This window comes from Orcinus orca, chromosome 18 (assembly GCF_937001465.1).
Source record: "Orcinus orca chromosome 18, mOrcOrc1.1, whole genome shotgun sequence".
NCBI lineage: Eukaryota > Metazoa > Chordata > Mammalia > Artiodactyla > Delphinidae > Orcinus > Orcinus orca.
This window is the reverse complement of record NC_064576.1, coordinates 15,061,645-15,077,290: the sequence shown is the minus strand read 5'-3', so window position 1 is coordinate 15,077,290 and position 15,646 is coordinate 15,061,645. Positions and strand designations below refer to the sequence as shown.

Below are 15,646 nucleotides of genomic sequence, written 5' to 3'. Positions count from 1 at the left end.
AAAGCATAGCTGCGCTTACTTGACTTATTTTTCATTTGTTTCAGGGCTGTATCTTGTGGTTTTTGTGCCATCCAGGTCTTGCATGCATTTCTATCATTTTTAATGACTACCAAAGAGATAAGGTAAATAATATACATGATCAAAATAGTTTTTTGTAGTCTTTATTGGGAAATTATTAAAGTAGGAAAGGCCTGTTTATCAATTCAGCGGTTTCTTGGATTCTTTAAAATAAAACTTTGAAACAAAATATTGAACCAGTGAGTATTTAAATTTAGTTTATAAGCAGAATGATGGAAAATAGCTTTTGTTATTCTTAGCCAATTTCATAATACTGTTTTATAAATTAAATTATAAAATTTATAACTCATCTTTGTAGTTAAGAAAAAATGATTAAAATTTTTTGCTACATAATGTTAAAAATCAAGACAGCTTTCTAAAAGTCAGTCTAGTTGCTTTAACAGCCTGCAGACTGGAATGCCATGCTCAAGTATGCCACGTTTTGGTTGTATTGATACCTACCTTCTTAGGTGAATTACTCCATCATTTCGAAGTGGAGTTCTGCCAGGAGCCCTTTACAAGCAATGCAGTGTGCGGTTGAACACACAAATGTTTCTTGAACCTGAGGTATTTACAAAGGGTAAATAGATAGGAAGGTAGTCTACAAAAATAGAGAAGTGACTTGAGAATTTCGGAAAGGGCTTTTAGAGCACTCTCCAGCATTCAGGTAGGGGCATGCTTTATTCCTATTACTAGATTATTATTCCTATTCCTAGATTAGGAATATTATTCCTATTACTAGATTAGCCAGGAGTCTGATTTTTCCTATTACTTTCTTTAGTGCATGCACCCTGAGAAGATGGTTTAGCAAATTATTCTTTTGTGTCTTATTTTGACATCTATAAACTAACTGTTAAAGGAATTTTACTTTTGAACAATTATAGTTGAACATTAGTCTCATTTTCCTATTGAAAATTTCTTGTACAAAATGTACACACAGTAAAGATGGGACAGATACAGTTTTTTATTTATATATATTTATATAACATATATATAAGTTTATATATGTGTAAAGTATTTATAGGTCCATGATAAAATGAATATAATTTCTGTTTTTGCATGCAGTAAAGCATTCTCTTTCTTTTCTTTTCAGGTCATTACAGTAGGCGTTATCCTTTGCCAGTCTGTTTCCATGGTGATTCTCTACAGGCTCTTTCTATCCCACAGTCTTTACTGGGAAGTTTCTTCACTTTCCTCAGTAACACTGCCACTGACCATATCATCTGGACACAAAAGTCGCCCTCACTTCTGATACTTGATTTTCTTTAGAGGAAAAGTAAATTTATTTACCAGAGTGCAATAAGGATTCAAATACAGTGACTTTTCTTTTCATACTTTTGGTATGAAAAATTGAACAAAGAAAGCAGAGCATGTTATTTATACGACTGCATTTAAGCAGTACCAAACTGAAAAAAAGGTAATAAATGTTTTGAGATATACGTAATAAACTTTCAAGAAAGAGTGTTGTTATAAGGTCATTTATGCAATTTCCATATGGAAATAAAGATGAAAAGAATTATATGATATTTTGGTAAGAAATTCACCACTTATAATGCCTCATCTTATATCAATAATTAACTCAGGTTTGATAGTCTTATAAAAAGTAATAAGTTAAATGATTACTTGCTTATACATGTCTAAACCAAGTCCAGTTATGAAATCAGTGTAATACACTGGTTAAAAACTGCTTCTTTTTATGCTTTAAGGAAAATGCATTTTGTATTGGAGTTAAAGAAATTGAAAATGAAGTTACTTCAGAAAATCAGTATAAAATATATTCATAGTTAAGTGAATAAGCTTTTGTTTATTTGTGGGTGGGGTTATTCTCCATTTTCTTCTATTTTAGCTCTAGCTAGGTTTTAGCTTGATTAGCAAAGCGTTTTTGACAGATAGTTTATGAAAAACTTAGATACATTGCATTGGTTTTACAAAGGGTTTTAAAATCTGAGCACTTAGGTGAAGGGACAAGCTGGTTTACATGTTGAAAAAGAAAGGAGAAAGTACTCTGTGATATGGTACTAAAGTTTTAATCCTGATATAATTCATTTCTCTTACACTGAATCCCCAATCATAATTAAGCTGTATACACAGATTAAATTAACAGAAGCATTTCACATAAATGCTGGTTTCAGTCATCAACTACCCATGAATTCCTGCCCAAGGATACTTAATCAGGATTAAATTTTCTATGAATAATTGAAAAACAAAATACTCACTGGATTTGTTATAATCCGTGTTGGCACTGGATTCTAAGTAGTTGCCATCTTGAATCCTTTGTAATAAAGCCATATTTTTGCGTATGATGCCCCAGTATTGAGTATACACTCTATCAAGTGCCTGTTTAAAAAATTGCTGAATTGTTGTTGTTACCTGCTGTATAAAATGACTATGCCCATTAATAGTCACTGATCAGAAATTATTCTGTTTCTGTTTTTCAAGTCATTCAGGCCTTTACATTTTTACCTCTGGCTTATTTTAAAGATATTTTTTTATCTACTTGCAAAGGTATTATGTTTTTAAGCAAGAGATGGTACACTGATCTGGTAATTAACCTTTTTAAAATTAAACAGTTAAAGCAACATAGCACAACTTAAAAATCTCTTTGATGTTGTCTGTTTTTCCCTTACATCTAGTCTCATTGGAAATGAATAGTATTCTGCTTCATTTTAAAGGGAAAATACGTGTGTTCATGACTAGCAAAATGGCAGAATGACAGAGTTCAGCCTGCTCATTAAATCCTCAACAGTTCTTTGTAAATTATTTAATAAATGAGAGCTACAGGATGAGACTAGAAAATCTGAGGTATATCTTAGGTTTAGGTGTTGTTCTGAGTGGTCATGACCTTTGCTTTTACCACATCTCACTAATAACCCCAGTTATTGTCTGTTGTGTTCAACTGAAGTACAGTTAACTGAGCTGGGGAAAAAGAGTGAAGCCTTTTCATAAATTTTGTGAACTTGCAACAGTGGGAAGAGAATAATCTTTGTGTTATTTACACAAAGAACATGGAAACTGTAATCAACATATATGAAATATATTGCTGTGCTTGCATTTATGAGGCGCGAACAGGGGTTTTTTTACTCTATTTTTTAAGTTATGGTTGAACTTGCTGATAATTTATTTTGTTATTTAAGAGCCACTGTTAAATGAAAAACAGTTAGTAAATATATAAGGCAGTTGTGAATAAAGGTTCTAGGTCTAGTGCTGTAACCACACTCCCCTTTAACTGAGTATAAGAGAGAGGATAAATGGTTCCCCATAGTCACCTGACTTTCCTTCACTTTTCTACTTTACCCTCATGATTTAATTAGCACCTATTAGATGTTGTGTTAAATTTTAGTGAGAATGAATGGCTATCCATAGTTAATTTTAGCTGTTGGTTTTTAACATTAAACCTGGAATTGTGCTGAAAATCAGAAATGAGCTTGAATATCTGTACCCTCAATATTTGAACACTTGGCTTTCAGCCAGACAGTATTGCTAGCAGGGAGAGATAATCCAGGCAGACGAGCTTGCTTTAGGAAAAATTTTCATGATCTCAAGTAAAATAAGCCATGTTTGATGAAAATGGGAGATATACAAGTCCAAGACCAATTCTAACATAAGGAGACTAGAATCTATACATCAGCATAAACATTGGCCCCTTCACCATGTTTCCTTTAGGCAGTTATGCATATTCTCTGGAAATTCTTTGGAAATCTGGAATTATTTGTGACACGTTCACTTTAAATAGGTTCAGTGGTGTCAAATCTTTAAGGTTCTTTGTTTTTGAGAAGTGATTTGATATAGCCAATAAATTTGAGACTAGATCTGAAGAGGTAATAGCAATTTTTGTTCCAACATGTATTTATGAATTGAGACTAAAATAATGAGATTGGTTTTCCAATGAGATCTGAAAACTGAACTTGTGCAGTAGTTCTGTAATATTGCTGTTTCCACACTTGGGTGCCTTCTCTGCACAACTCCAAGGGCATCACGCACATTGTGCTCTAGGAGTGACAGTTACATAGAAGAGCAAGAAGCTTGGAGTTGTGGAAGGGGTGGTCCTGCCCGCTACAGCCCAGTCTCCACAAAGCAAAGGGAAATCACCCGGATGATGGAGTTCTTTGTGCTAACCTGGTGCCTTTTATGTTTGAAATTATTTTAAAATAGTTTAGAAATGTAAATCAGATCAAACTACTGCTGTCTTATTAAAAACTCTCCACTTGCTTCTCGTTGCACTTAGAAAAGAGTGACTCATGCTCATTACCATGTTCTACAAGGCCCCACGTGATGTGGTCCCTCCCTCTATCTCTGATCTTATTTCATACCACTGTCCCTCTCACTATGCCCCAGTCTCATCATCCAAAAATACCTCATTTACATCACTGCCTCAGAGCCTTTGCACTAGCTATTTCTTCTGCCCGGAATATTCTCTTCCAAATCTTGATGTGGTTGTATGGTTGAATCCTCATCCTTCAAGTTGTCAGCTCAGATATCTTTCGGAGACCTCTGACCATCGGTGGTGGATTTATATGAGGCCAATGTAGCTAAGCTGGAGATGTGTTTCTCAGAATTACCTCTGCATAATTCCAGAATAGCATGGGTCAAAGAGATGTTTGGAGTAAGATTTATTGGGCTGAAGTAAAGTAGCCAGATCCAGATTGTTTTTAAAACTGAAAGGTCCAAGCAAGGCACGCACTGTTGCTGCTCACCCAGGTTATTGCTTATCTGCTGGTTCATCTTCTTGGTGTGTGGGCCAGCAGCCAGGTCCACAGAACACCAGCTCCTACTGGGTCACCTCCTTCAGCTTCTCTGACTCCTGGACCAGATGTGTGTATTACTCTATGACAAAGGGTGCTGGGTTGTGCAGGACAACCCCACTATCGAGGTTGGAGACTTGCAGTCCATTCTCATGAGTTCCACCCAATTCCCATGGGTTTTGCTCATCCTGGCAGGTCCCAGTGCATCTTTGCTTTCCCCGCTTCACATTCATCTTCCCTCTCACTTGCCAGACACAAAAGGAATAGCCCCCTAGAATCCCTATAATAAATGCCTTATTTTATATATTAAAAATGGAGTGTGTGTGTGTGTGTGTGTGTGTGAGAGAGAGAGAGGAAGAGAGAGCCTAGTGGTTTTCCTTTTCTGAACAGACCCTACAGATACACCATCCTGTCTAATGCTGCACCCCATCCTAATCACTCTATTACAGTATTTTCTTTTCTCTTTATAGTACCACTTTATCTTTGCCTCTTGCCTCTCTCCCCAACTAGAATGTAAATTCTGAGGGAGTTTGGCCATGGTCTGTATTGTTCATTGCTGTATCCCTAGCACCTAGAACATTCTCTGGTGCACACTAGATGCTCAAAAATACTTTTGAATGAATGGATAAAAGCAATTCTGGAAAAGTTTCAGGCATGTATTTAGCAATACCAACTATATAGTGACTTCAATAATGCCTTGCTGTTCTTTATTAAGTTATATGGAACTGAGAATGTGTAAAAATCTTGAGTGGTCAAGTAGTTGTTAAATAAAGTCTAACCTCGAAAACTCATCAATTTTAAGAGGATTCCTCAAGTTGTCAAAGAGCCAGTTTCCCTTTGTTTTAAATAGACCGTATTGGGACCATGTGACTGGCATTTTAGCCTACCGCACTAAAAGCACCAATTTAAAAGATGTTTAAGTTAGCTAGAGGAAGGAATGTTGACAGTAGTCAGAAGCAGCTGGGAGAAAGAAAAACGAAAAATGACCCTAACACTCAAATCACAGCAGCCTGGGGTCATTTAATATGGGTGAAAACAGCCCTGTGTGCCTCGATTGGCACTTAGAGCTTTATTGTTCAATATAGCTCATGACAGTAGCCCTTAGGATTCAAAGATTAAATTATAAATTATGTTCAGTACCCCCATAGAAATGTTCAAATACATTGTTAATGTTTTATTCTTGTTAAGTTGGTAATATATGTCATTGATTGTACAAAAATTAGAAGGTTAAAAAGGGTAAAAAAGCAAGTCCTTGCAGCCACTTATTTCCCTCCCCTGGATTCAACCTGTTACCAGTTTCTTGTATATTTTTCTAGAGATGGCCCCATGTATATATAAACATGTGAACACAGATTGGAGCATCCCATACAGGTTGTTTTGCACATTCAGCAGTTTATTTTGTATCCCTAACTACTGAGTTGCCCCATCTTTTCATCGATTGCTTAGAATTCCATTATATGAATGAATCTTAATTTTTTTAATCAGTCCTCTGTTACTAGACTTGGTTTCCAGCCTTTTGCTATTACAGGTAGCCTCTTAACTCTTGGAATAAAAAATTTGCCTGGCCCTCTTCCCCTACTCCCAGACTGTCCTGCTCGGCCCCCACCCTCAATCCCACTTTCTAGGATCTAAATCATTGGAATTTTCAGAGTGCTAGAAGTGTCTTTGTTATTCATGGTGGAAACTGATAGTTTATGCTAATGAGATGACTCAGTATGAAAGCTGACCACACCAGAAAGACCAAACATATGATTAGAGGGTTGGGGCTTTGAATCACAGTGATATCAGCCTGACCTCTGGGGAGGGAAAAGGGGATGGGGATTAAGTTCAACCCTGTGGTCAGTGAGAGACTCTATCATGCCCATGTAGTGAAACCCCAACAAAGACTCTGCACACTGAAGCTCAGTTGAGCTTATAGATCTTTTAAATACAGGTAGAATTAAAAGTTTTTTTTTTTTTTAATGGCCACTGTGTTTTACCTGTGTCATAGGTAGAAAAACCTTACCTCTTGGAGATTATGTTTAAACCCCTCATATTTTCTTCTAACAGTCTTTTTTTTAAAATATGTTTAAAGTTTTGATCCACCTGGAATTAGCTTTGCTGTAAAATGTGAACTAGGGATACAACTTAATTTTTTTGAGATGGTTGCCCCCTTATTGCAACATCATATATTGTATAATCCACCTTTTATTTATTGATTTGTAGCTAATCTATTTGGGGACTTTTAAGCCTTTTCAATAAACTGTTGATTCATGGTCTAATACCACACTTTTAATTATTATAGCTTTAAAATATGCCTTACTGTCTGATAGGGATAATTTCCTATTAATACTCTCCTTTTTCATAATTTTTAAAATTATTCTTGCCAATTTTTTCATATGAGCTTTAGAATCCTTTTTTTCTGATTTTTTTAAAAAGAAAAACAAATCCTGTTTACTGTTTTTAGTGAGATGTATTAAATTTCCATATCAACTTAGGGATTTGACTTCCTTAACATGTTGGATGTTAATTTCACAGATGGTAGCTTGTCCTTTTGGCTCCTTAGCCAAGCATGTCATCAACTGTCTGAACTGTGGTTGCTTCCATAGTGATTCATGAAACTGGTATGAAATACCTTTCTATTTTTTTTAATATGAGTGTGTGTTTGTCAATCACTTTTTAAAGACTTCTTTATATAGAACTTATACATTTCTTGATAATGCCTAAGATATTTTAATGTTTTCTTTCATTATATGTTGTATATGGCTATTGTTTTACATGTGAAGACTGTTGGTTTCTGTATTTTAATTTTGCTTTCAATCACCCAACTGAAATCTCCTAACAGTTGTAATAACTTTCTAGTTGGTTCTTTTGTACTTTCTAGATAAACAGTCATGTCATCTGCAAATAATGACAATTTAACTTCTCTTCTTCCCTTTTATACCTCTCATTTTTACTCCTTATTGCTAGTATCTCCAGAACAAGGTTAATTAGTTTTGGTAACATGGTGGTAAGAGTTCTACATTCCACATGAAGTGGTTCCAAGTAGACTTGGAAAAGTTAAATATTTATACTGTAATCTCTAGAATAAGAACTAAGAAAAAAACAAACTATATATTTTTTTTTGAAAATGCAACAGGAAAATTAAAATGGAATAATAAAAAATGTTCAAAAAAGAAAAAGAGGAAAGGGGAAACAAAGGAATTAAAAACAGAGAAAAATAGAAAAGCAGAAAACAGAATGATAGACCTATATCCAAACACATCGATAATTACGTTAACTGTAAGTATTCTAAATCACCAGTTAAAAGACAGAGATTGTCAGAATAGATTTTTTTGAATGTCCCAACTATATGCTATCTGTAAGAAGCTCACTTCAAATATAATGATATAAGTAAGTTGAAATAAAATAATGGGAAAGATATACACATGCAGACAATAATCAACTAAAAGCTGGAATGACTATATTAAGATCAAAATAGACTTCAGAGTAATGAAAATTACCATGGATAAAGAAAGGATTAAAAGATAAAAGGGACAATTCACTAAGACAACATTGCGATCCTAAATGTATACATCAAACAATAGATCTTCAAAATACATACATCAAAAACTGACAGAACTGAAAGAAGAAATAGACAAACTCATAATTATAGTTGGAGACCTGGGTTCTCTTAGTGATCAACAGAACTAGTAAAAAATCAGCTAGAGGGCTTCCCTGGTGGCACAGTGGTTGGGAGTCCGCCTGCTGATGCAGGGGACACAAGTTCGTGCCCTGGTCCGGGAAGATCCCACATGCCGCGGAGCGGCTGGGCCCGTGAGCCATGGCTGCTGAGCCTGCGTGTCCAGAGCCTGTGCTCCGCAACGGGAGAGGCCACAACAGTGAGAGGCCCGCATACCGCAAAAAAAAAAAAAAAAAAAATCAGCTAGAATATAGAATTGAACACCACCACCAATCAACCAGATCTAGTTGATAGTTACAGATCACTCAACCCAACTGCAGAAAAATATACATTCTTTTCAGGTGCACATGGACCATTCATTAAAATAGACTGAAAAAAAAATGATAGACTATATCCTGGGTCATAAACCATAACAAGTCTAAAAGAATTGAATTTATACAAAATATGCTCTCTGATCATAATCAGGAGCAGAAAGATAACTGGGAAATCTACAAACACTTGAAAACCAAACACTTTTTAAATGAACCATGGCTTACCAAATATATTTTGAATTGACAGAAAATGAAAATACAGCATATGAAAATTTGTGGGAGGAAGCAAAAGTATTTCTTAGAAGGACGTTTATAGCACCAAATGCTTGTATAGGGACTTCCCTGGTGGCGCAGTGGTTAAGAATCCGCCTTCCAGTGCAGGGGACGTGGGTTCAATCCCTGGTCAGGGAACTAGATCCCACATGCATGCTGCAACTAAGAGTTCACATGCCACATCTAAGGAGCACATATGCCACAACTAAGGAGCCGGTGAGCCACAACTAAGGAGCCTGTGAGCCACGACTAAGGAGCCCACCTGCTGCAACTAAGACCCAGCGCAACCAAAATAAATAATAAAAGTAAATAAATAAAATTAAATAAAAATTAAAAAAAGAAAGGAGCTACAAGCATGAAAAGACATAAAGAAAACTTAAAAAATAATGCTTGTATAGAAAAGAAGAAAAGTCTTAATAATCTCAGCTTCCAACTGAAGAAAATAAAGAAGTGAAAAATAACCCCAAAGCTATCAAAAGGAAGGAAATAATATAAGAACAGATATCAATGAACTTGAACACCAAAAAACCATGAAGAAAATCAATAAAACCAAAACTGCTTCTTTGAAAAGAATCAGTAAAATTGATAAACTGCTAATAAAATTGACAAAGAAAATAAGAAGAAACACAAATTACTGTTATCAGGAAAAAAAGAGGAGATATCAGACTCGGCAGACATTTACAGACTAACAAGGAAATACTGCAAAACAAAACCAAAAACAAAACCTCTGCTAACATTACTATGACAATTTAGTTTAAATAATCATTTCCTGAAAACCATATGTAAAGAACTATGAAGGGTCTGAGATTTTACCCTACTTACTACCTAACTAGTTAACCTGTTACTGCTTCATGGAGGCTGCAGAACACATCAGACTCCTAGGTCAGAGACAAAGGACTTTATTACTCAGAACACAGCATCATGAGCTTCAGGCTGTTTTGCATTGGTTACACATACCTCTAAGTCCATGGGGGCAATACTGGTAAGACTAGATGGATGTTACACATGCAGTGGATTTGTGTAGCCCCCAAGGAACTCTGAACTTGGGGAATTTCTCTCTTTTGTAACTGGCTTTGTGTTGAGAGGGAGAAGTTACCTCACCTTTCTCACTGCAAACACAATCCTGAGAAAGACCCAGACAGAGAGTGTTTGGAGCCTTGCATTCTTGACATACCCAGCAAAGGCATATGCGGGGATTCACTGGGCTCATGATGGAGTACCTCTTCCAATACCACAAACCACCAAAACCTACTCAAGATGAACTAAATATCCAAAATTGTCCTATAATGACTAAGGAATTCTTGTTTAAAAGGTTTAAAAGCCTTCTGAAATAGAAATCTCAAGGCCCAGATGGTTTTACTAGTAAATTCTACCATGCATTTAAAGAAGAAATAATACCAAATTCTACACAGTCCCTTCCAGAGAAATATAAGAGGAAAGAGAGAAAGATGCCAAGGCAATTCAGTGGAGAAATGAATGTCTTTCCAACAAACAGTGTTGGAACTATCGGACATCCACATGCAAAATAAATGAACCTCAACATAAACCCCACACCTTATACAAAAATGAACTCAAAATGAATCATTGATTTAAATGTAAAACTACAAAACTAAAACTTTTATAGAATACATAGGATGAAATCTTTGTGACTTAAAGTTAGTCAAAGAGTTCTGACATACCAAAAGCACAATCTACAGAAGAAAATATTGATAAATTTGACTTCATTAGAATTGAAAACTTTTGTTCTGCAAAAGACACAGTTAAGAGAATGAATAGACAAGTTACAGTCTGAGAGAAAATATTTTAAATCACGTATGCAATAAAGTGCTCTATATTAAAAAATGTGTAAAGAGCTCTTAAAACCCTACAGTGTGAAGACAACCCAATTAAAAAATGGACCAGGGAATTCCCTGGTGGTCCAGTGGTTAGGACTCAGCACTTTCTCTGCAGAGGGCCCGGGTCTGATGGTTGGGGAACTAAGATTGCACAAGCTGCACATGCAGCCAAAAAAAAGGACCAAAATCTTGAACAGGCACTTCACCAAGAGAACACATATAGATGACAAATGAGCACATGAAAAGATGTTCAACATAATTAGCCATTAGGGAAATGTTAATTAAAATCATGGTGAGATAACCCCTATTAGAACGCTAAAATAAAAATACTGAAAACACCAAGTCCTACCAGGGGTGTGGAGCATCTGGAACTCTCCTGTGTTGCTGGTGGGAATGCAAAATGGCACAGCCACTCTAGAAAAACTGTTCTGCAGTTGCTTCTAATGTTAAATAAATTACCATATGACACAGCAATCCTACCTCTGGGTAATAACCCTAGAGAAGTGAAAACTTATGTTCACACAAAAATCTGTACACAAATGTTTATAGCAGCTCTATTCACAATCATAAAAAACTGGAAACAACCCACATGTCCTGAATTTATAAAGTATGATATATCCATGCAAAGGAATAGTGTCAGTAATAAAAAGAAACAAACTTAATTCACACAACTTGGATGAGTCTCAAAGGCATTATGCTGAATAAAAAAGTCAGTCTTAAAAGATTATATACTACATGATTCCATTTAGATGGCATTTTCAAATAAACAAAAACTATAGTCATGGAGAAAAGATCAGTGGTTGCCAGGAATTACAGGTGGGAGAAGGGTAAGACTATGAAGGGGTAACACCAAGGAGATTTTGGAGGTGTTGGAACGTTTCTGTATCTTGACTGTTGTTGTGGCTACATCAATCTATGCTTGTGTTGAAAGTCAAAAAGCTGCACACTAAAAAAATCAATTTTGTGTCATAATTTAGAGAATAAAATAAGTTTTTAAAAATGGATGTTGGATGTTGTCTAATGCCTTTCAGCATCTAAGAATATGATGGTAGGATTTTTCTCTATTGTTCTATTAACTAGTGAGTAGTAGTATCAGATTTCCTGATGAAGAACCATATATTTTCGAAAGTCTTACCATCCCAAACTAATGAGATTTTTAAAAACTAGGATAGTTAATAGGGTATAAACTTTAGCAGTTTAGAGAATGAAAACATTCAGGTTCTCTCATTCTTTGAGAATGTCTTTTCTTATTTTTTTTAACACCTTTATTGGAGTATAATTGCTTTACAATAGTGTGTTAGTTTCTGCTGTATAACAAAGTGAATCAGCTATATGTATACATATATCCCCATATCTCCTCCTTCTTGCGACTCCCTCCCATCCTCCCTAACCCACCCCTCCAGGTGGTCACAAAGCACCGAGCTGATCTCCCTGTGCTATGTGGCTGCTTCCCACTAGCTATCTATTTTACATTTGGTAATGTATATATGTCCATGCCACTCTCTCACTTCGTCCCAGCTTACCCTTCCCCCTCCCCGTGTCCTCAAGTCCATTCTCTACGTCTGCATCTTTATTCCTGTCCTGCCCCTAGGTTCTTCAGAACCATTTTTTTTTTTTAGATTCCATATATATGTGCTAGCGTACGGTATTTGTTCTCTTTCTGACTTACTTCACTCTGTATGACAGACTCTAGGTCCATCCACCTCACTACAAATAACTCAGTTTTGTTTCTTTTTATGGCTGAGTAATATTCCATCGTATATATGTGCCACATCTTCTTTATCCATTCATCTGTTGATGGACACTTAGGTTGCTTCCATGTCCTGGCTATTGTAAATGTCTTTGAAAGACAAGAGTCATGTGTTCTGAAAAGTGCATTTAAAATCAGTTGTATTATTTTGAATTTTTGCTTTATGCAACACTTATATTTCAGGGTTTTTGCCACTAGATGCTTTAGAGTATAGCTGGTTAGTTGTAAAAGGTGCCAAAATCTTTCATATTTAGAAGGTAGTATTACCTACTAGAAGGAACAGGGACTTTTTAACAAGGCAGACTGATTTCAATCCTGGCTCTGCCATTTTTCAGTCATTTTCTCATGTGTAATCTGGTTTTGGAGCAAACAGTGATTCCTTTAGCATGGAGAAGGGGTCTTACTGAATAGAGTAAGGAGTGTCCAAAAGTGAGAGATGGGTTCTAATATTACTAACTCATAGGATTGTTGTAAAGATTATGTATGGTGCTTGTGCCTACTCAGTGCGATGTTCTTTATTTATAGACCTGAAGGTTGTGTGCAAAACTTTCAGCGAACCTGAGGTTCTTCCTGATCTATTCATTCATAGAGATAATATTTAAATGTCCATGAGATGAGAGTGTTTGTTTTAAATAATTGTACATATGTGGTTAGAACAGAAAGTAGGTGTGACTGGAATATATTCAAGATTCTATCTAATTCACACGTGACTACATTCCAACATACACCCACACAAAATAAACTTTAAAATCTCTTGCCTAGCCTGTGAGCCTCATAGATCTTTCAGAAGATTAGCTTTTAAGACTTATCCAGAAGTTAGAGTGTTTGTAAAAGATTTTTTGGGGGGGAGGGGGGTGTTAAAGTAGAAAGTGGTTACTTCTCAGATACACCAATTTCTATGACCAAAGTTCCTTATCAGATTAGTAAACTATAATATTCTTTTCTTCCTTTTGTAAAGATATCAGGGTCTGTAGAAATAAATGGCATTCAATAGTTATTAAAGTTTACTATTTCCAAACTAACAATCCTTTTAAGCCCCTGTAAATTCTATCTTTGATTGTTCCTAAAATCATATAGAGCGGTTCATAAGCTTAATTTGAGAATTCTAGATGGAAACATGCTAAATGTAGTAAAGTCAGGCTTTAAGAACAATATCAAAAATCACAAATTATGGCTCATATCTAGATTTCAAGGTCATAGATCTCTCACCTTTTTAAATATAAATTCCTTTCCAGAGAGCAACATTTCACCGCCTGCTCTTCAGCTTCCGGGAACCCATCTCTCTCACTCTATCCAGTAGGACCCCTTCACAGTGTTGAAAGAATCACTGTGCTCCGAACCAGGTGTCTTCCCCCAGGGCTCTGCTTTAAGTCGGTAAGGCAATATTTCCTGCCCTTTGTCTTCTTTTTTCTCATACTCTTTACCATAATGTTATTTTGCTGTTTCTAGTTCTTGATGATACACCACTGTCAGCTCAAGCTCACGCTATGACTTTCAACAGCTATGACATGTCTAAACCACATTATCTTGAAAGTGTTGGCACAAGTGAAAAATAGAAAGGAGCCAAATTAATAAAACAAAACATTTCAAAGGGTTCCTATGGATACACCCTGAAACCAGGAAGTACACTTCGGGTTGAGTTGACTCATTCGCCTATAATCACCTCTCCTATGCTCGCTGCATCATTTATGTACACACCGTGTAATACGGGCTTGAGGAGAATCAGAGCATCTGATGATTGCGATCACATCACCAAAGGTGTGCCTCTCAGCCTATAAAATCCATTCTTAAATGGGTTATTGTATTTGAAGTGATTTATTACAATCTTTAGAGATAAAATATGAATACTGTACAAGAGGTGTGGAAACCGAGGTACAAAAATGGCATGTTCTATGTAGAGGAGCAATCAGAAACTAATGAGTATGCATTCTAATAAGAGTAAAGGCACTGCAGCAGATTGAAAAGACTTCCTTTGATTGAGAGTTGAACCTGTGCAGAGCTGGACTCAGTAATAAAGCGGTGTTATGTTCCTTTGCATCTGATTTTATGAGACCTTTATGTGTCAGTGTGACTCTCCTCTTTATGTATTCGTATTTTAGTTTCAATATATTTGCTTAGAGTTTGGTTTCCTTTAATGAGGTAAAGCTTCAGGGTATAAATGTAAACGCTACTGTATGGCCCCTGAGTTATGAGTGGCAGGCGAGGAGTCAGGAAAGGAGGAATATAGTCTGAAGTGAAGATCAGCTTTTTTTCATTTAAAGAGGAAATGCTTTTTTGTCTCCATATATGTAGTGACTTTTTTTTTCTTGGGTGATTTACCTATACCTGACCTTTTCTATTTAGTTCTTCATCTTTTCCTTTATACTTCCTAAGAGCTTTACCTATAATGCATATTGGAAATATTTTTACTAGTTTGTGGTTTGCTTTTCCGTTTTGTTTGTGATTTTTTTGGCATTCAGAAATGTAAAGTTTTCACGCAGCTAAATATATGAATATTTTCCTTTGATGTTTCTGCCTTTAGAGTTCTTTAGTACCCTAAGATTATATATACAGTTACATTTTTATTCACTATTTACATGGTTTCTTTTTTTTCACAATTTTTTAATTTACTTGGAGTTTATCTAGATGTAAAACAATAGTTCTCATCCAGGGCTACACATTAGAATTACATGAGAAAAAAATTTGTGTGTCTAGATGCCATCCCAGACTAATTAATTCATTTAGACTTTCTGAGGGTGGGGTCTGGACATTGTATTTTTCTTAGAATTTCTGCAGGTGATTGACGGTGTGCAAACAGAGTCAACAATCACTGTTTAAAGAGTCAGGTATGAATCCAATGTTTTGTTTTTCCAAATTGTTCCAATCTACCTTACCAAGATGTTTTTGAAGAATATTTACTAATGTGAAAATGGTCATGATAAAATAAGCGTAAGTGAAAAAAATTGACATAAACTTTACACATGTGTGGCATATATACCAATACCCTCTGAATCCAACTTTACACTAATGTATATAGA

General features: G+C 35.7%; 1 protein-coding gene across 5 annotated transcripts in view; it reads left to right on the top strand.

The window, feature by feature from the left end:
* The window catches only part of GPR180 (G protein-coupled receptor 180), a 39,762-nt gene extending 24,627 nt beyond the window's left edge, over nucleotides 1-15,135 (top strand). For 3 of the 5 annotated variants that reach the window (XM_004273659.2, XM_049701025.1, XM_049701024.1), the window contains exons 8-9: nucleotides 45-122; nucleotides 1,151-2,837. In XM_004273659.2, the coding sequence (XP_004273707.1) occupies nucleotides 45-122; nucleotides 1,151-1,309 (237 nt within the window). In that variant the 3' untranslated portion in view covers nucleotides 1,310-2,837. Of the gene's footprint in view, nucleotides 1-44; nucleotides 123-1,150; nucleotides 2,838-7,316 lie in introns of those variants that run through there. The other 2 variants (XR_007473021.1, XR_007473020.1) reach the window with 2 other exon arrangements.
* Nucleotides 15,136-15,646: the final 511 nt, after the last annotated feature.